Raw genomic sequence first — 20,515 nt, forward strand, 5'->3', positions numbered from 1 at the left:
AACCTGCAGAGCCTGTCTTTGGGAAGGTGCCTCTGAGGCTCGTCACTGGGTGTCTGCAGGGAAGAGATGAAAGGGAAACATTTTCATTGGATGTTAGATGCTCTTTCTGCATTTTGGATTTTCTACTTTTTAAATAAAGAAATACAAAAATTAATTGTAAAAATATGTGTGAGAGGACAGAGCCAGACGGAGAGAGAGAAGGAAAAGAGAGAGGAAAGAGAGAGAGAAGCAAGAGAGAGGGAAGACAGGGAGAGAAGGAACAGAGAGACAGGGAAGAAAGACAGAAGGGAGAGATAGAGGGAGAGAGAAGGAAGAGAGAGAGGGAAGAAGGAGAGAGGGGAGAGAGAGGAAGAGAGAGAAGAAAAAGAGGGAAGAGAGATGGAAGACAGAGATGGGGAAAGAGAAGGAAGAGAGGATGGAGAGATGGAAGAGAGAGGGAGGGGAAAACAGAGACAGAGAGAGGGAGCAAGCTGGTCTGTGTCCCCAGGGAACCTGCAGCATCATGGGACTGGCTGCAGGAACATGGGGTGGACAGGGAAGATGTGTGTTCAGCTTCCACCATTCAGAAGCCACAATTCCTTGGGTAGGTCCCCATTTCTCTGAGCTTTAGTATCTGCATGTGTAAAATGGGTACAGTGACTTGGTAGGCTTGTAAGGTTCCAGTGGGAGGAGGGGTGTGAAAGGGATTCATCAAATACAAGGCACCCCGGGCATCCTGAGCCTCACCCAGAGCAGCAGCATTTTGTGATTATCTCCTTCAGAAGGAGCCACGGAGGAGGAGAAGTTGCTGAGCCGGAAGATGATGAAATACTGGGCTACCTTTGCTCGAACTGGGTATGTAAACTTCCCAGTCTCCCCCATGCCAAGGCCTGGGGTGTGAGGAGGAAAATCTCTCCCCTGTTTCTGCTCTCCTTCCAGGAATCCCAATGGGGACGACTTGCCTCTGTGGCCAGCCTATAATCTGACCGAGCAGTACCTGCAACCAGACTTGAACATGAGCCTCGGACAGAGACTCAAAGAACCGCGGGTGGAGTTTTGGACCAGCACCATCCCCCTGATCCTGTCTGCCTCCGACACGCTCTGGAGTCCTCTTTCCTCCTTAATTTTCCTCTCTCTCCTCCAGCCTTTCTTTTTCTCTTGTGTTCCTTGGGAAGTTACCTTTCTGTGATTTTGGTTTCCCTTCTCCTCCTACATTTTTTCCCTGCAATCATTAGCTCTCTTCTGAGTTCAGCTACGTTCTGTGGGGATCTTTGCAGAACAAGCTGCTTTCGATGATATTTTATGGACTTAGGAATGATCCTTATGGAATTATTTTCAACATGAAAAAGTGCAAATTGTCTTGAAAGACAGCAAGATTTCTTCAATAAATTTGGAGGAGGGCTGATTTTATAACTCGTATGAAATAAAATCGAATGTAAAATATGGATAAGGGGGCAGAATTTAATTCTGTGCTGATAACACTCCCCCTGCCCCCAGCACCCACTTTCTATCAGAGAAGATGTCTGTGAATGTTACCCAAAATGTGAGTCCACCACCCCAACCCATCGGGGCTTCAGCCACAAGCCAAGTATGGATGTCTTGTACATCATGGGTTTGAGCTGGGTCTCTTCTGTGGCTCAGAGAGATGTGTGGGTGATGGGGTATCCTCAGCCATGGAAACCTGACATCATCCAAAATAAAAAATAGAAGTCAAATTCTAGGTATCAAACATCAGATCAGCAGTGCCAAGAAGAAATGAAGCTTCTGTGATGGGGTCGAGATGAATCTATCATTCAATAAATCCACACTGGCTGGGTGTGGTGGCTCACGACTATAATCCCAGCACTTTGGGAGGCTGAGGTGGGTGGATCACTTAAGGTCAGGAGTTCAAGACCAGCTTGGCCAACATGGTGAAATCCCATCTCTACTAAAAAATACAAAAATTAGCCGGGCGTGGTGGTGTGTGCCTATAGTCCCAGCTACTTGGGAGGCTGAGGTGGGATAATCACTTGAACCCGGGAGGTGGAGGTTGCAGTGAGCAGAGGCTGCACCACTGCACTCCAGACTGGGTGACAGAGCAAGAATCCTTCTCAAAAAAAAAAAGATAAGATAATAATAATAAAAAAATAAAAAATAAATCTACACTGAGCGTCTGATATATACCAGGCGTATCCCCACCGGGATACAGCAGTGAAGAAAACCTGGCTGCTACCCAAGAGTGAGCAAACAGACATTAAGCAAACATTCACTCAAGTGGATATCTCATACTGTAACTTTGATAGGTGTTACTCAGGAGAATAAGGTGTTTTCAAGAAAGTGTAACAGAGGCAACCTAAGTTAGATTAAAGTCTTAGGAGGCTCACTCTGGAGAAATAGCATTTACATAAGAAAGGACAAATCAAAATTAGTCACAGGGTAGGGAGAATGTTAAATACTGTCATTCAAAGGATGCACTCTTACTTTGCATAGTCACATAATCCATATTATATCCATATAATTCACCAGGGTCATTATATTTTCTTCACAATTGCTTCAAGATTACATAGGATGCATAGACTAGGAGGGTTTCTGAGATGTCAGTAACTCATCTGGGTGAAAGATCTCCAACCCAGAGCCTGAATCTGACCCCCTGAAGTGTTTTGTTTGGCTCACACAACGTTAAACATGTTTTGGAATTTGTTGCCAGCAAATTTTAAATTAAGGAAATTTCACATTAAATGCCATATTTCCAGCTTCTTCAGGAAACAACAATAACAAGAAATCCCAGAGGATACTATTATAGAGCTGCATCCCCACATGATAACCAGCACTTCTGGAGGTACATACAACACCTTTTATGCAAATTACAGGGTGCTCCTTCCTCAAAACCTTCTACAGACATCTTCAGAAACTGCCATGGATAAATATCTGCATCTATGATGCAAATGACACCTTCTGTAAAGTGTTACCCTTCTGCAGTGCACTCCCTGTGCAACTGTCCTTAGCAAAAATAGAGTAATCTACAGGAACTGAGTGGTGGCTGCCTCCTTTACAGAGGCATAAGTTCTCCACTTTCCCCAGTCTGCACCATTCCACTTTGTGCTGTGCCTGGTCCATTTTACTCACTGATATTACCCAACCTCTAAAGGTGTTTACTTTTGGACCCTTGACCTCTCATTTCATAGTGAACCTCAGAGAAGTGAAAGGATTCACCCAAGAATACTCAGCAAGTATGCAGTGTCAGCAAGTTAGCAGTAAGTCAAAACTAGACCTTAAGGCTCTTGTCACTTCAGAGCAGGACTCTTACTGCCACGCAGCTACCTCTCTCACCAGATGGTCCAAGGCATTCGGTTGTCTCTGGATTAGGTGGTTGTGGGAGGGGTGGATCAGAGATGCTCTGGGCCACTTAATGCCTCTAGGTCACAAGAAAGCAAGCTGGAAACAGAATTGCCTCTGCAGCTGCAGAAAACTAATTTCTATATTGATATTTGGAAAAACTAACAGCTAGAAAACACCACTCAACTCTTTTTTTAAAAATAAAATCATATTAGATGACATTACATGCATCATTTATATATTGCTTGCAGTGCCAGCATCTTCAAATATGGTTCTAATTTTGGTAGATATCTTGCTAGGGGGAGCACATTACTAAGTTATCCAGATATAGGGCCTCTTTCCTTCTCTTTCTGTCCACATGCAATCAGATGCATTGTGGAATTAAAGTTGACATTTATTTAAGTGCCACTTGGTGTCTTTTTTCCCCCTTTAATTTAGAATTTTCTATCTGGGGTGTAAGTAAAAGAATGGCTTGGAGGGCTTTTCGAAAATACCAATGGCCAGGCCACTAGCCAGTCAATTGGAAGCAAAATCTCCTTGGATGGGACATAGAAGTCTTTTTCAGTTTTCCAGCATTTTAATGAACATTCCTGATTAAGAACCACTGGGTCTTGGACGCTTTGTTCATTTCTTTTTACTCCTTTTTCTCCAAGAAATATGGGATTATGTGAAAAGACCAAATCTATGTCTGATTGGTGTGCCTGAAAGTGACGGGGAGAATGGAACCAAGTTGGAAAACACTCTGCAGGATATCATCCAAGAGAACTTCCCCAACCTAGTAAGGCAGGCCAACATTCAAATTCAGGAAATACAGAGAACACCACAAAGATACTCCTCGAGAAGAGCAACTCCAAGACACATAATTGTCAGATTCACCAAAGTTGAAATGAAGGAAAAAATGTTAAGCGCAGCCAGAGAGAAAGGTCGGGTTACCCACAAAGGGAAGCCCATCAGACTAACAGCAGATCTCTCTGCAGAAACTCTGCAACCCAGAAGAGAGTGGGGGCCAATATTCAACATTCTTAAAGGAGAGAATTTCAACCCAGAATTTCATATCCAGCCAAACTAAGTTTCAAAGTGAAGGCGAAATAAAATCCTTTAGAGACAAGCAAATGCTTAGAGATTTTGTCACCACCAGGCCTGTCTACAACAGATCCTGCAGGAAGCACTAAACATGGAAAGGAACAACCGGTACCAGCCATTGCAAAAACATGCCAAAACGTAAAGACCATCGATGATAGGAAGAAACTGCATCAACTAACGAGCAAAATAACCAGTTAATATCATAATGACAGGATCAAATTCACACATAAAAATATTAACCTTAAATGTAAATGGACTAAATGGTCCAATTAAAAGACACAGATTGGCAAATTGGATAAAGGGTCAAGACCCATCAGTTTGCTGTATTCAGGAGACCCATCTCACATGCAGAGACACACATAGGCTCAAAATAAAGGGATGGAGGAAGATCTACCAAGTAAATGGAAAACAAAAAAAAGCAGGGGTTGCAATCCTAGTCTCTGATAAAACAGACTTTAAACCATCAAAGATCAAAAGAGACAAAGAAGGCCATTACATAATGTTAAAGGGATCAATTCATCAGGAAGAGCTAACTATCCTAAATGTATATGCACCCAATACAGGAGCACCCAGATTCATAAAGCAAGTCCTTAGAGACTTACAAAGACACTTAGACTCCCATACAATAATAATAGGAGACTCTAACACCCCACTGTCAACGTTAGACAGATCAACAAGACTGAAAGTTAAGAAGGATATCCAGGAATTGAACTCAACTCTGCACCAAGCAGAACTAATAGACATCTACAGAACTCTCCACCCCAAATCAACAGAATATACATTCTTCTCAGCACCACATCACATTTATTCAAAAATTAACCACATAGTTGGAAGTAAAGCACTCCTAAGCAAATGTACAAGAACAGAAATTATAACAAACTGTCTCTCAGACCACAGTGCAATCAAACTAGAACTCAGGACTAAGAAACTCAATCAAAACCACTCAACTACATGGAAACTGAACAACCTGCTCCTGAATGACTAATAGGTACACAACGAAATGAAGGCAGAGATAAAGATGTTCTTTGAAACCAATAAGAACAAAGATACAACATACCAGAATCTCTGGGACACATTTAAAGCAGTGTATAGAGGGAAATTTATAGCACTAAATGCCCACAAGAGAAAGTAGGAAAGATCTAAAATTGACACCCTAACATCACAATTAAAAGAACTAGAGAAGCAAGAACAAACACAATCAAAAGCTAGCAGAAGGCAAGAAATAACTAAGATAGGAGCAGAACTGAAGGAGTTAGAGACACAAAAAAAACCTCCAAAAAATAAATGAATCCAGGAGCTGGTTTTTTTGAAAAGATCAACAAAATTGATAGACTGCTAGCAAGACTAATAAAGAAGAAAAGAGAGAAGAATCAAAGAGATGCAATAAAAAATGATAAATGGGGATATCACCACTGACCCCACAGAAATGCAAACTACCATCAGAGAATACTATAAACACCTCTACGCAAATAAACTAGAAAACTTAGAAGAAATGGATAAATTCCTGGACACATACACTCTCCCTAGACTAAACCAGGAAGAACTTGAATCCCTGAATAGACCAATAGCAGGATCTGAAATTGAGGCAATAATTAATAGCCTACCAATCAAAAAAAGTCCAGGACAAGATGGATTCACAACTGAATTCTACCAGAGGTACAAAGAGGAGCTGGTATCATTCCTTCTGAAACTATTCCAATCAATAGAAAAAGAAGGAATCCTCCCTAACTCATTTTATAAGGCCAACATCATCCTGATACCAAAGCCTGGCAGAGACACAACAAAAAAAGAGACTTTTAGACCAATATCCCTGATGAACATCGATGCAAAAATCCTCAATAAAATACTGGCAAATCGAATCCAGCAGCACATCAGAAAGCTTATACACCATGATCAAGTGGGTTTCATCCCTGGGATGCAAGGCTGGTTCAACATATGCAAATCAATAAACATAATCCAGCATATAAACAGATCCAAAGACAAAAACTACATGATTATCTCAATAGATGCAGAAAAGGCCTTTGTCAAAATTCAACAGCCCTTCATGCTAAACCTCTCAATAAATTCGGTATTGATGGAACGTATCTCAAAATAATAAGAGCTATTTATGACAAACCCACAGCCAATATCATAATGAATGGACAAAAACTGGAGCCAAATCATGAATGAACTCCCATTCATAATAGCTTCAAAGACAATGAAATACAGAGGAATGCAACTAACAAGGGATGTAAAGGACCTCTTCAAGGAGAACTACAAACCACTGCTCAGTGAAATAAAAGAGGACACAAACAAATGGAAGAACATTCCATGCTCATGGATAGGAAGAATCTATATCATGAAAATGGCCATACTGCCCAAAGTAATTTATAGATTCAATGCCACCCCCATTAAGCTACCAATGACTTTCTTCACAGAATTGGAAAAAACTGCTTTAAATTTCATATGGAACCAGAAAAGATCCCACATTTCCAAGACAATCCCAAGCCAAAAGAACAAAGCTGGAGGCATCACACTACCTGACTTCAAACTATACTGCAAGGCTACAGTAGCCAAAACAGCATGGTACTGGTACCAAAACAGAGATATAGACCAATGGAACAGAACAGAGCCCTCAGAAATAATACCACACATCTACAGCCATCTGATCTTTGACAAACCTGACAAAAACAAGAAATGGGGAAAGGATTCCCTATTTAATAAATGGTGCTGGGAAAATTGGCTAGCCATAAGTAGAGAGCTGAAACTGGATCCTTTCCTTACACCTTATACAAAAATTAATTCAAGATGGATTAGTGACGTAAATGTTAGTCCTAAAACCATAAAAACCCTAGAAGAAAACCTAGGCAATAGCATTCAGGATATAGGCCTGGGCAAGGACTTCATGTCTAAAACACCGAAAGCAATGGCAACAAAAGCCAAAATTGACAAATGGGATCTAATTAAACTAAAGAGCTTCTGCACAGCAAAAGAAACTACCATCAGAGTGAACAGGCAACCTACAGAATGGGAGACAAATTTTGCAATCTACTCATCGGACAAAGGGCTAATATCCAGAACCTACAAAGAACTCAAACAAATTTACAAAAAAAAAAAAAAAAAAACACAACCCCATCAAAAAGTGGGCAAAGGATATGAACAGACACTTCTCAAAAGAAGACATTCATACAGGCAACAGACTCATGAAAAAATGCTCATCATCACTCACCATCAGGGAAATGCAAATCAAAACCACAACAAGATACCATCTCACCCCAGTTAGAATGACAATCATTAAAAATCAGGAAGCAACAGGTGCTGGAGAGGATGTGGAGAAATAGGAACACTTTCACACTGTTGGTGGGACTGTAAACTAGTTCAACCATTGTGGAAAACAGTGTGGCGATTCCTCAAGGATCTAGAACTAGAAATACCATTTGAGCCAGCCGTCCCATTACTGGGGATATATGCAAAGGATTATAAATCATGCTGCTATAAAGACACTTGCACACGTATGTTTATTGCTGTACTATTCACAATAGCACAATAGCAAAGACTTGGAATCAACCCAAATGTCCATCAGTGACAGACTGGATTAAGAAAACGTGGCACATATACGCCGTGGAATTCTATGCAGCCATAAAACAGGATGAGTTCATGTCCTTTGTAGGGACATGGATGCAGCTGGAAACCATCATTCTCAGCAAACTATTGCAGGAACAGAAAACCAAACACCGCATGTTCTCACTCATAGGTGTGAATTGAATAATGAGACCACTTGGACACAGGAAGGGTAACATCACACACCAGGGCCTGTTGTGGGGAGGGGGGAGGGGGGAGGGACAGCAGTAGGAGATATACCTAATGTAAATGACAAGTTAATGGGTGTAGCACACCAACATGGCACATGTATACATATGTAACAAACCTGCACGTTGTGCACATGTACCCTAGAACTTAAAGTATTAAAGAAGGAGACCACTACTACTCCTGCTGCCATCCTCCCCCCACCTTGCCTAGTTCACAAGACAGAGAGAACCAAATAAGATAAATAGCCAGACAGCCTTGGCACCACCACCTAGTCCTAGGAGTTAAACAAAGTAATAATAATAACATCAACCCCTGGCCTAAACTACTTGTGTTATCTGTAAATTCTAGACACTGTATGAGAAAAGCATTGTAAAACTTTCTGTTCTATTAGCTGATGCATGTAGCCCCCAGTCACGTTTCCCACGCTTGCTCGATTTATCACAACCCTTTCACGTGGACCCCTAAAAGTTGTAAGCCTTTAAAAAGGCCAAGTATTTCTTTCTCGGGGAGCTCGGCTCTTAAGACGCGAGTCTGCCAATGCTCCCGGCCAAATAAAAAACCTCTTCCTTCTTTAATCCGGTGTCTGAGGAGTTTCGTCTGCAGCTCGTCCTGCTACATTTCTTGGTTCCCTGACCAGGAAGCGAGGTGATTAATGGATGGTCGAGGCAGCCCCTTAGGCGGCTTATGCCTGCCCTGTAGAGCATCCCTTTGGGGGAATCTGGCCAGCTTGAGTGATGCAGATCCTGAGAGTGCTCCTGGGTAGGCATTTGCCCTGGCGGAACACCTCGTCAGAGCAGTGCACAGCAGGCCCCCATGGAGGATCAACACAGTGGCTGAACACCAGGAAGGAACTGGCACTTTAAGTCTGGACATCTGAAACTTGGTAAGACTAGTCTTTGGAACTTGCCCACTCCATTTGAGTGGAAGCGTGGCCTGATTACCCATGGCGTGCCTGTACCGGCACTTTGGTTTTTGTTTTTGACTTGAATTAATTGCTTGATACTTTGGTTTTTGTTTTTGACTTGACTTGAATTGTTCGACACTTTGGTTTTGGTTTTGACCTGGCTCGGATTTCTGGATACTCTGATTTTGGTTTTGATTCTGGTTTGGTATAAACTGAAAAGGTGTGTGTGTGCCCATTTTATCCATTCTTTGTTTTGTGGTGTGTGTGTGGTGTGAGTGTGGTGTTTTGTCTCAAGGAAACATGGATCAGACACAAAGTAAGCCCCTCTGCTAGGAACTATGTTGAAAAATTTTAAGAAGAGATTTAATGGAGACTATGGGGTTACTATGACATCAGGAAAACTTAGAACTTTGTGTGAAATAGATTGGCCAACATTAGAAGTGGGTTGGCCATCAGAAGGAAGCCTGGACAGGTTCCTTGTTTCTAAGGTATGACACAAGGTAACTGGTAAGTCAGGACACTCAGACCAGTTCCCATACATAGACACTTGGTTACAACTGGTGCTAGACCCCCCCCACATTGGCTAAGAGGGCAGGCAGCAGCAGTGCTAGTAGCAAAGGGACAGACAGCTAAGGAAGGATCCCGCTCCACTCGCCGAGGGAAATCAACTCCTGAAGTTCTGTTCGACCCAACATCAGAAGATCCATTGCAGGAGATGGCACCAGTGATCCCAGTGGTGCCCTCCCCTTACCAGGGAGAGAGGTTCCCCACTCTTGAGCCCACAGTGCTTGTGCCTCCACAAGACAAACATATCCCTAGGCCACCCAGAGTAGACAAGAGAGGAGGTGAAGCCTCGGGAGAAACCCCTCTCTTGGCAGCTGGTTTACGACCCAAAACTGGGGTACAAATGCCCCTGAGAGTAACCAGTGTGTTTATTGTAAAGAAATGGGACACTGGAAGAACAAATGCCCTCAGCTAAAAGGAAAACAAGGAAAGACATTGATTTTCTTGTAGATACCAGTGCTGAACATTCTGTAGTAACCACCCCAGTCGCCCCCTTATCCAAAAAGACTATTGACATAATTGGAGCCACAGAGGTTTCAGCAAAGCAAGCTTTCTGCTTGCCTCAGACTTGTACTGTAGGAGGACATAAAGTGATTCACCAGTTTTTGTACATGCCTGACTGTTCCTTGCCTTTGTTGGGAAGGGACTTGCTTAGCAAGCTGAGAGCCACTATCCCTTTTACAGAGCATGGCTCTTTGCTGCTAAACTGACCTGGAACTGGAGTCATTATGACCCTTAAGGTATCCCGAGAGGAAGAATGGAGACTTTTCTTAACTGAGCTGAGCCAAGAGATAAGACCAGCTCTGGCTAAGTGGAGGCCAAAAGTGTGGGCGGAAGACAACCCTCCAGGGTTGGCCGTCAACCAAGCCCCCGTACTTATAGAAGTTAAGCCTGGGCACAGCCGGTTAGGCAAAAACAGTACTCAGTCCTCAGAGAAGCTCTTGAAGGTATCCAGGTCCATCTCAAGCACCTAAGAACCTTTGGAATTATAGTTTATTGTCAGTCTCCATGGAATACTCCCCTCCTGCCGGTTCCCAAGCCAGGGACCAAGGACTACAGGCCAGTACAGGATTTGCACTTGGTTAATCAAGCTACAGTGACTTTACATCCAACAGTACCTAACCCGTACACATTGTTGGGGTTGTTGCCAGCTGAGGACACCTGGTTCACCTGCTTGGACCTGAAAGATGCTTTCTTTAGCATCAGATTAGCCCCTGAGAGCCAGAAGCTGTTTGCTTTTCAGTGGGAAGATCCAGAGTCAGGTCTCACTACTCAGTACACTTGGACCTGGCTTCCCCAAGGGTTCAAGAACTCCCCCACCATCTTCGGGGAGGCATTGGCTCGAGACCTCCAGAAGTTTCCCACCAGAGACCTAGGCCGCGTGTTGCTCCAGTACGTCGATGACCTTCTGCTGGGACACCCCACGGCAGTCGAGTGCACTAAGGGAACGGATGCCCTACTTAGGCACCTGAAGGACTGTGGGTATAAAGTGTCCAAGAAAAAAAGCTCAGATCTGCCGACAACAGGTACGTTACCTGGGATTTACTATCCGACAGGGGGAGGGCAGCCTGGGATCAGAAAGAAAGCAGGTCATTTGCAATCTACCGGAGCCTAAGAGCAGAAGGCAAGTGAGAGAATTCTTAGGAGCTGTGAGGTTTTGCAGACTGTGGATCCCAAACTTTGCAATATTAGCCAAGCCTTTGTATGAGGTCACAAAGTGGGGGACCGGGAACCTTTTGAATGGGGATCCCAACAACAGCAAGCCTTTTGTAAGTTAAAGAAAAAAACTTCTGTCAGCCCCAGCCTTGGGGCTACCCGATCTGACAAAGCCTTTTACATTGTATATGTCAGAGAGAGAAAAGATGGCAGTTGGAGTTTTAACCCAAACTGTGGGGCCCTGGCCGAGGTTGTGGCCTACCTCTCTAAACAACTAGACTGGGTTTCTAAAGGATGGCCTCCATGTTTGAGGGCCTTGGCAGCAACTGCCCTGCTAGTACAAGAAGCAGATAAGCTGACTTTTAGGCAAAACTTGAACACAAAGGCCCCCCATGCTGTGGTGACTTTAATGAATACTAAAGGACATCATTGGTTAACGAATGCTAGACTCACCAAGTACCAAAGTTTGCTCTGTGAAAATCCCCGTATAACCATTGCAGTTTGTAACACCCTGAACCCACCACCTTGCTCCCAGTATCACAGAGCCCTGTCAAGCATGACTGTGTAAAAGTGTTGGACTCAGTTTACTCTAGCAGACCTGACCTCCGGGACCAGCCTTGGGCATCAGTAAACTGGGAAAGAGCAAAAAGAGAAAGAAAGACTAAGAGTAAGTGTAAAAAAAAAGAAATTAGTCATGTGAGAAGACGTGGACGTGGATGTAAATGTGAAAGAAGTCAAGTTAGGCAAGGATTCAAGAGCCGGACAAGGCTAGAGAGAGATTAATGTGCGAGATGCAAAAAGAAAGGACACTAGAAAGATAAATGTTCAAAAAGGCAATAAAGGAAATGGCCAAGGGCTGCCACACCTTGAAGGAACCAAATACTGATCTGATCAGACTGACAGGAGCTGAAGAATGTGAAGACTAAGGCAGACCCGGCACCTTCTCATTAGGCTCCCAGGAGCCCATGGTCACATTAGAAGTTAAAAGCAGCAAGATTCTGCCGTATCTGGATTCCAATTTCTCACTGAAGGCTAAGCCACCAAATAGAGTTACAAAGGGGGAGTGGTGGGGAGAAAACCCCCTCTAAGCAACTTAAACAGTAAAAAGAGCCATACCTTGTGAAAACTTGCTTATAGACTTTACCGAACTGCCCCATGCTGGAGACTATTGTACATGCTAGTGCTTGTTTGCTCATTTAAGATAAAATTAGGTTTTTGCCTATGGTCCTCCTCCGAGTCAGGTGCACCCCCACCAAACAAACTAGGTATTTGCCCTATAACATTTTGTTCGGTCGACCACCCCCAAATTATAGGTCAAATTAAAGGTGACCTCCAGAAACTAAAGAAATTAACCTTAAGAAAGCAAATGTAGGCTTTAAAAAAAGCCATACAAAGTGTTCACAATTAAATAAATGAAAATGCCTATAAGCCTGACACCGCTTTAAATCTAGTGACTCTGTAAAATCTAATTTTTCTAGGACCCATATAGGATGGGCCCTATACTGTAACCTTGTCCACTCCCACTGCTGTTAAAGTTGCAGGTGTTGTGTCTTAGATCTACCACAGTCAGCTAACACCGGCAGCTCAGGACAAGTGGACCAGCCAGCAGGATGCAGATCATCCAACCCGGCTGATCCTGAGACGAGACCAAGCTGCTGCTGAGGACAACAGCCCTGCTCTGGTCACTCCGGAGGCTGACCAGTCTACGCATGGCTGAAGTTTGAGGAGACAACAAGCCCTGTTCTAGTCACACACCGGCAGCTGACTAGTCTATGCACGGCCGAAGCTTGAGGACTCGTCAAGCAAGTAAATACAGTTAAAAATCTTAAGACTAATAGTTTTCCTGTAATGCTGTTTTCCTAATATTCTGTCGCTGTCTTCAACCTTTTCCCCAAGTAAGGACCTCTTTTGCCCTTGCTGGATATGTATATGCTGTACATTGTTTTGTTGTTACTACCCCCCATAACCACGCTAGAAGAAACACCTATATAAGGTGTCCCCACTGTACATTTACTACTTAGGAAACCCAGACCTGTCCAGCCCAGCAACAATTCCGGGTCTTACAGTCATTCTTTAAACATACAAACCAGGAGTTACCAGAACTTCTTCCTTTAGTAAAAACAGAAAAAGCCTATTTGCTCAGTTGGCTGAAAACATTGCTGGCAGCCTAGATGTTTCTTCATGTTATGTTTACTAAAAGGCTAACATAAGAGACCAATGGCCTTGAGAAGCAAAAGAGTTAATGCCTCAAGATAACTTAACTCTTTCCCCAAACAGATGCCCTGAGTTCAAGCATCTGGCTCTTAAAAACTTCTGTTATTTTAAAAAACTGTGTTACTCGCTAAGAAAAAGCTTTTCAGACCCAGTGACAAAACTAACCTGCTGAGGACATGACAAAGTTGATGCATGTGCCTGTACAAGTTTAACACAGGTTTGATCCTAGGTCTTCATTTAGAAAACAGTTTCCAGCTATAAAAATTTAAAACCCTCATTATAAGTATATTACTAGTAATAGAAAGTTGCTTGCTGCTCCCCTGTGTATTACACTTGTTCCTTCAAATGATAAAAGGTTTTGTAGCTACCATGGTTCATCAGAAAACTTCAGCACAAGTATATGACATAAAACACTATCGTTCTGTCCTGCAAAGAGACTCAGAAAGTAAAAATAAAAGTGAGAACTCCCACTAATTAGTGAAAATTCTCAAAGGGGGGGATAAGGAAGGAGACCACTACTACTCCTGCTGCCATCCTCCCCCTTCGTTGCCTAGTTCACAAGACAGAGAGAAACAAAAGTAAGATAAATAGCCAGACAACCTTGACACCACCACCGAGTCCTAGGAGTTAAACAAAGTAATAATAACAACGTCAACCCCTGGCCTAAACTACTTGTGTTATCTGTAAATTCTAGACACTGTATGAAAAAAGCATTGTAAAACTTTCTATTCTGTTAGCTCATGCATGTAGCCCCCAGTCATGTTTCCCACGCTTGCTCGATTTATCACGACCCTTTCACATGGACCCCTAAAAGTTGTAAGCCTTTAAAAAGGCCGAGTATTTCTTTCTCGGGGAGCTCGGCTCTTAAGACGCGAGTCTGCCAACGCTCCCGGCCGAATAAAAAACCTCTTCCTTCTTTAATCTGGTGTCTGACGAGTTTCGTCTGCGGCTCATCCTGCTACAGTATAATAAAAAAAATTTTAAAAAAGCAAAGGTATATGATTAAAACCAAAAAAAAAAAAAAAGATGCTGAACCATGTCTTGAATTGGCCTTTGTATCCATTATACATGGCCAGGTGCCAGGCATTTTGGTTAATGTTCACAGAATGGGTGGGTACATGGATGGGTGGATGATTAGAGCCAGGGACTATGAGCAGATGAAGTTCATTTTTTACATTATGTCCAAAAATTCCTGCTTTGAAAAGTAGTGAGTTCTCTGACACTGATGGTGTGTGACAGGAGGCTGGGCCAGTTGGCAGGACACTGTAAAGGTAATTCAGGCCTCAGAAAGGGGACTAGATGAAATTTAAAATCGTTTCCAAGCTTGAGAGCCTGGAACGCTATGAAACACAAGCTCTGGGAGCTGAGATATGTCCTAACTTACCCAGCTGAGCTGTGAGGTGTCAGTGGCTCTAACATTTTACAGTTTTTTTCTGAGGACCTCAGATTAAAGCTCCCCTTTGCCTGAAAGTATCTGCCTCCTGGTGCTGGCCTTTGGGGGCCCTCACAGTGCACTGAGGTTAGAGTCCTGCAAGGGAGAAACCCTTATCTAACAAGCAGTTGGGCGAGTTTATAGCTCTCTGTAATCTGAGAGTATAGTCCAGAGTGGTTTGATCAGAGAGAGTAAACTGTGGGTGGGCGTGGCTTGAGGTCCCAATAGAAGCCCAGGGAAATCTGGGGAAAGGGAGGGCTTTTCTGCTATCTCCCAATTAGAGGATTAGGCAATTGGCAGCTCAGGGTGGTAACTCAGGGCCTGGATGGGCTCCAGGGCTGAACAGGGCAGTCCCTCTGAGTTGCAGGGAGACCTCGCAGGCCCGGGTACTGTCGCCCTTCCACGATGTGGCTCCGTGCTCTTGTCCTGGCCACTCTCGTTGCTTTCACGGCTTGGGGTGAGTCCTTCTCAAATCAAAAATATGCGGGACACTTTTTGAAATCCTTGTTCTGGGCCGAGGTTGACGCAGATGCATAGAAAGGCAAACACACAACAGGTCCGGCTCCGCGACTGCGCGCCCTCACTACTTGGACTTGGACTTGGAGCTGCTGAGCCGGACCAGACCAGTCCGCCCGGAGATGCGAGATGCAGGGAGGGTGAACATCCTGAGACCACCCTGCATTGCTCGCCCCCGTGCAGGCCGGCAGCTGGCCGACCTCAGGCCTCACACAGGATAAATTTAGGCAGCTCATTTTACTGTCTCTTAATTAGCCCTGTTTTGGCTGGATCACGGAGAGCGGCTCAGCAGAATATTCAGAGCATCGTCTCTGTACCAGAGTGCGTGGGTTTGAGTTCCCACTGGGCACTTCATAGCTGTGTGTCCTTAGACAAGGGACTGAGCCTTTCCGTGCTTTGGTTACCCCCTCTCTGAAATAGAAGTGGCAATGCTACCTACCTCACTGGGTTGTAGTGAGGAGGAAATGAGTCGTCGTTCTTAAAGCACTCTTGGCAGCGCCCGGTATGTAGAAAGCACAAAAAAGGGGTGGATAAATATAAAGGCCTTGTTTAAAAATGTAGTGTATGAATGGAAAATTTGAGCTGTGATCACGCCACTATATCAGGACCTCTTGCCATTAAAAAGACAGTTGCTTACTCATGTTCTCAAAAGGAGGAGGACACCAGTGTGGGGGGCACAAGAGGAAGCAGCAGAGCATGGGGAGGGGACAGGGTGGATCTCAGGCCAGGGGGCTTTTACTGTGGCTTCCAAGGATAGAAGAGGAAAAGCATGACAGGCAGGCTGAAAATTGGAGAGTTGGGATAATTCAAGGGGCTCTGGGGCACAGGGGCTGTTCCTGGTTGTCTGTACCTAGCCCTGGCATGATTAGGGCAGGTGGGTAGTGGCCAGGGCGTGGCCACCTGATCAAAGAGGCGGTTGGGATGTGGGCTCCGGGTTGGCTGGACTCTGGGAGGGACAGTTTCTCCAAGGTCAACAAGGCCTCAGATGCCAGAGCATCAGAATACAGAAAGCAAAAGACATGGTACATACAGGGGTGCCGGGAGGGGCCTCGAAATGCCCCCGTGCCATTTTATGGACGGAGAATCTGAGACTCACACAGGGAAATGTACTTGCCCAAGGTCAACCCGAAAATCATGCCTGGGTCTGTCTCTGGGTCCTGAATCCTGACAGCCCAGGCCCCGTCTGCATCCTGTCTTCCTTCTGGCAGCCTGACAGTGTCAGAGCTCTGGAACTGTGGGGAAGGGCAGAGGAAGAGAGGAACCCTATTTGAAACTGAATGTTCCTTTACCTCTGGTTACTCCTGGCGATGCCATCCATTTCCTTCCTTAGGAAGACCATACAGGCTGCCTTCACTTCCTCAGTTTCCTCCTCTGTATAATGGACATGTTGATGCCTACCCAGCAAGGCCTTTTTGAAGATTAATTTAAACGAACTGGAATGCATGCCTGGCCCATAGTAGGTGCCCACATGTTCATGTTTCATATAACATCAGTGGCAACTGCTCTTGTTCTTATACTTGTTTCTGCTTCCCCCCATTCACCCACTTTTTCACCCTTGGCATTCTGGCTGTCATCCACCTCATCCTATTGAAGTGAATCCCTGAGCTGAGAAAGACCAGCCCAGGGGTTTCTTCTCTGCCTTGACCTTCCTCCACCTCCCTGAAGCCCTCAGCACTCTTAGCTGGTTCCTCACCCTCTTCCTCCCTGGGCTTCCAGGACACCAGAACATTCTCTCCTCCCTACACTGATAGATCTTCTGTCTTGGCTATAGTGGTTCCTGTGTTTGATCTTTGTTTTTTTCCCTTGCCTCTCACATTGATGAAGCCATACACATCCATGGTATGTACCCCTCATGGTTTAGAAGAAGATTCTGCCCTGCTCCCCCACAAGGCTTCCTTCCAGCCTTGAAGTGTGCTTGTCCAGTGGCGTCATCTTGCTAGGATATCCCACTGACATCTCAGTGAGCCTATGTGAACAGTGATCCAGCATCACAAGCCAGCTCTTTGGTCTTCTTTCTCTTCCATTTCCCCCACCTCTGGTCAGGGACCAAGTCTTTTTCTTTTCTTTTCTTTCTCTTCCTCCCTTCCTCCCGCTTGCTTTCCTTCCTTCTCCCTCCCTCCATTCTTTCCTTCCTTCCTTCCTTCCTTCCTTCCTTCCTTCCTTCCTTCCTTCCTTCCTTCCTCCCTCCCTCCTTCCTCCCTTCCTTCCTTCCTTCCTTCCTTCCTTCCTTCCTTCCTTCCTTCCTTCCTTCCTTCCTTCCTTCTTGCTCTTTCACCCAGACTGGAATGGCAGTTGTGCAATCTCAGCTCACTGCAACCCCTGACTCCCGGGTTCAAGTGATTCTCCTGCCTCAGCCTCCCCAGGAGCCAGGATTACAGGCACATACTACCATGCCCAGCTAATTTTTGTATTTTCAGTAGAGAGGGGCTTTCACTATGTTGGCCAGGCTGGTCTTGAACTCCTGACCTCAAGTGATCTGCCTGCATTGGCCTCCCAAAGTGCTGAGATTACAGGTGAGCCACTGTGCCTGGTCTCCAAGTCTTTCGAAATACCTTTTAGACATCATCATATTTCTTCATATTTTTTCTTTTTTTATTTAAAATTTTAAAATAATTAGGATGGGGTGGGAGGATTTCAGGTGAAGATCAGAAATCCCATACAGTGCAGAAGACATGGAAGTCACCAAGAAAACAAGCCACCTGTAATGCCACCACCCATTGCTGTGTCAATACACATACTTCCAAGGATGTTCATCTCAGTATTATTTGTAATTAGCAACAACAACAAAAAAAAAGAAGCTAAATATTGACATTAGTGGGTTGACTATTGATAAGATGACACATGGATGCTGTTGTGTAACTGGGCTTTGCATAAGGGGTTTCCATTGTGATTGGATATTCCCCTTTAAGACCAAATCCGAATTGTTCTGTTCTGTTCTAGCCCCACGTTTTGAGGGAGGTGTTGACGTCTTGTCTGTATCCAAAGCAGAGCAGCTGGGAGGACAAGAGGCTGGAAATGATTTCCTAGGAGGGAAGCTTAGATCAACTGAGGTCACTGGAGCCAGATAGGACCTGAGGGGTGGGCAGCAAGATCAAGTGTCTGAAAGGCCACAAGCTGCAGGCCAGATCAGGCCAGTATAGTCCCATGACAGGTAGAACCAGGACTGATGCAGAGGCTGTGGGAAATGAATTTCAGCTCAGCGAGGAAGCATTGTCCGTGCTGCAAGAACGGAGCAGACCTGCCCAGGGCCACCAGAAGAATCTTCCTGGACCTGATCACATCCTTTATCTGGAACGGTTCCTGCTGCTTATTTGTACACTAAAGAAAACTCAAGCGCTTAGCCTGGCATTCTAGGCCCTCCCTGACTTGTGCTCTGTCATAACAGGAATATTTTCCACTTTCCCCAGACTCCACCTGGTGCATGTGGGCCATGCCTCCTTCCCTAGGCAGGCTCTGCGCCTCAGCACATTCCCTTCTCTCTGCTGGGTACCACTTTCTGCGTCTCATCTCCCCTTATTCAGTCCTCACCTACCGCAAGTCCCAGCTCCTCTATGATGCCCGCAATCAGAAGGCCTTGAGCCCTCTTCTAATTCCTAGACTGCCTTATGGGTACCTCTCCCAGGACATGGCCACTTCCTTCCCAGCTGTAGGCCCAGGTGTATATGTGACCCTTCCCTACAAGGGTCAGTGCGTCTGAGAATTCGGGGCACCTCTTGTTCATCCTCTCATCCAGCATGCGGCTCAGTGCCAGGATTGTAATGGATAAATGTTTCCAGAGGCTTCTAAGGGGGAAGCTAAATGTCTCGTTGTTTCCTAGTAGCTCTCCTTCTTGCATTTATTTTTGGCTGGATGTTTTTATGCCTCCAATTCTAATTTGTTCCTTAAACCAGCTTGATGAGTTAGGAAGGACATTGATCCTCATCCCTATGGTACATCAACAGAAACTGAGGCCTAGACGGTTTAGGTGACTTTTTAAAGGTCGCTCACTTGGAAAGTGGCAAACCCCATCTGGAATCCGGGTCCAACCTTTTGCCGCTGATGCGTCTTGATTTCTTCTCCATGTCCAGCAGGGCACCCGTCCTCGCCACCTGTGGTGGACACCGTGCATGGCAAAGTGCTGGGGAAGTTCGTCAGCTTAGAAGGATTTGCACAGCCTGTGGCCGTTTTCCTGGGAATCCCTTTTGCCAAGCCCCCTCTTGGACCCCTGAGGTTTACTCCACCACAGCCTGCAGAGCCATGGAGCTTCGTGAAGAATGCCACCTCTTACCCGCCTATGTAAGCCAGGGGTGGCTGTGGCATGTGTCTGTGGGGGATGTTCGCCTCAAAGTGATGAAGGAAGGAGTCAAGGCAGTTCCCATGATGGGCTGATCCTTTGCTCTGGAATCCTTAAGATCATTGTAGACCCTTAAGAACATTCCAGAACTCTCACAGCATTCTGGAATCCATTATTTAACACATGTTTATTGAGCTCCTACTGTGTGCCAGGCATGTTCTGGGTTTTTGGGATCCATTAGTGAACAAAGCAAAGATCCCTAGGTTCATGGAGCATGCATTCTAGCAGCAGGAGACAGAGAAGAACAACATGCAAATTATCCCATGGATTATGTGATCTGTTAGAACGGGATAAGTGCCTTGGAAACAAAGAAGCAGTTAAGCAGTTGAGGGAGATCAGAAAGAAGGGTCTCATGAATTCCTCTGTCTTGAATTTTGACATAGATGGGTAGAGGGGTGGGCCAGGAGGTGTGTGGGTGGCAAGTGTACTGAGCTGTCTGCTCGGCAAGTACTCAACTCTCAAGTGTGTCCAGCTCCCTATTCCTGAGAATACATGATGGCAGGTGTGTCCATTCACCCTGGCCAAGCTGGGAAGAAAAGCCCAAAGGTTCTAATTGGCCTCACCGCCACTCCCCAGGGTACCAAGGACCCTACAGGCATCAGAGCAGACCCCACTCATCTCGGCAGCCAGGCATTCGAGGGTTTCCAACAGTCCACCTCTGGCTACCTTCTTTACTTTGCTTTTTTTTTTTTTTAATAGTTTCTGTTTTTATTTTGTGACTGCAAATGTA

The 20,515-nt window shown here is 44.9% G+C and overlaps 5 protein-coding genes and 1 pseudogene across 7 annotated transcripts in view; 3 read left to right on the forward strand and 3 right to left on the reverse strand.

The window, feature by feature from the left end:
- Window positions 1-1,184, forward strand: part of LOC126943851 (carboxylesterase 5A-like) — a 28,936-nt pseudogene extending 27,752 nt beyond the window's left edge.
- Window positions 1-17,482, reverse strand: part of LOC126943900 (metallothionein-2) — an 894,508-nt gene extending 877,026 nt beyond the window's left edge. The window contains exon 1 of the mRNA XM_050773133.1: window positions 17,478-17,482. The gene's annotated coding sequence lies outside the window, so the exon portion shown is untranslated. The remainder of the gene's footprint in view (window positions 1-17,477) is intronic.
- The window catches only part of MT3 (metallothionein 3), an 892,117-nt gene that overhangs the window by 855,890 nt on the left and 15,712 nt on the right, over window positions 1-20,515 (reverse strand). The window lies entirely within an intron of this gene.
- Window positions 1-20,515, forward strand: part of LOC126943833 (liver carboxylesterase 1) — a 133,084-nt gene that overhangs the window by 85,113 nt on the left and 27,456 nt on the right. The window lies entirely within an intron of this gene.
- The window catches only part of LOC126943848 (liver carboxylesterase 1-like), a 123,567-nt gene that overhangs the window by 40,619 nt on the left and 62,433 nt on the right, over window positions 1-20,515 (reverse strand). The gene's annotated exons all lie outside the window — the stretch shown is intronic.
- LOC126943835 (liver carboxylesterase 1-like) overlaps window positions 15,232-20,515 on the forward strand; it is a 32,631-nt gene continuing 27,347 nt past the window's right edge. The window contains exons 1-2 of one of the 3 annotated variants that reach the window (XM_050772929.1): window positions 15,279-15,393; window positions 19,520-19,727. In XM_050772929.1, the coding sequence (XP_050628886.1) occupies window positions 15,342-15,393; window positions 19,520-19,727 (260 nt within the window). In that variant the 5' untranslated portion in view covers window positions 15,279-15,341. Of the gene's footprint in view, window positions 15,394-19,519; window positions 19,728-20,515 lie in introns of all 3 variants that reach the window. The other 2 variants (XM_050772930.1, XM_050772931.1) reach the window with 2 other exon arrangements.

This window comes from Macaca thibetana, chromosome 20 (genome assembly GCF_024542745.1).
Source record: "Macaca thibetana thibetana isolate TM-01 chromosome 20, ASM2454274v1, whole genome shotgun sequence".
Taxonomy (NCBI): domain Eukaryota; kingdom Metazoa; phylum Chordata; class Mammalia; order Primates; family Cercopithecidae; genus Macaca; species Macaca thibetana.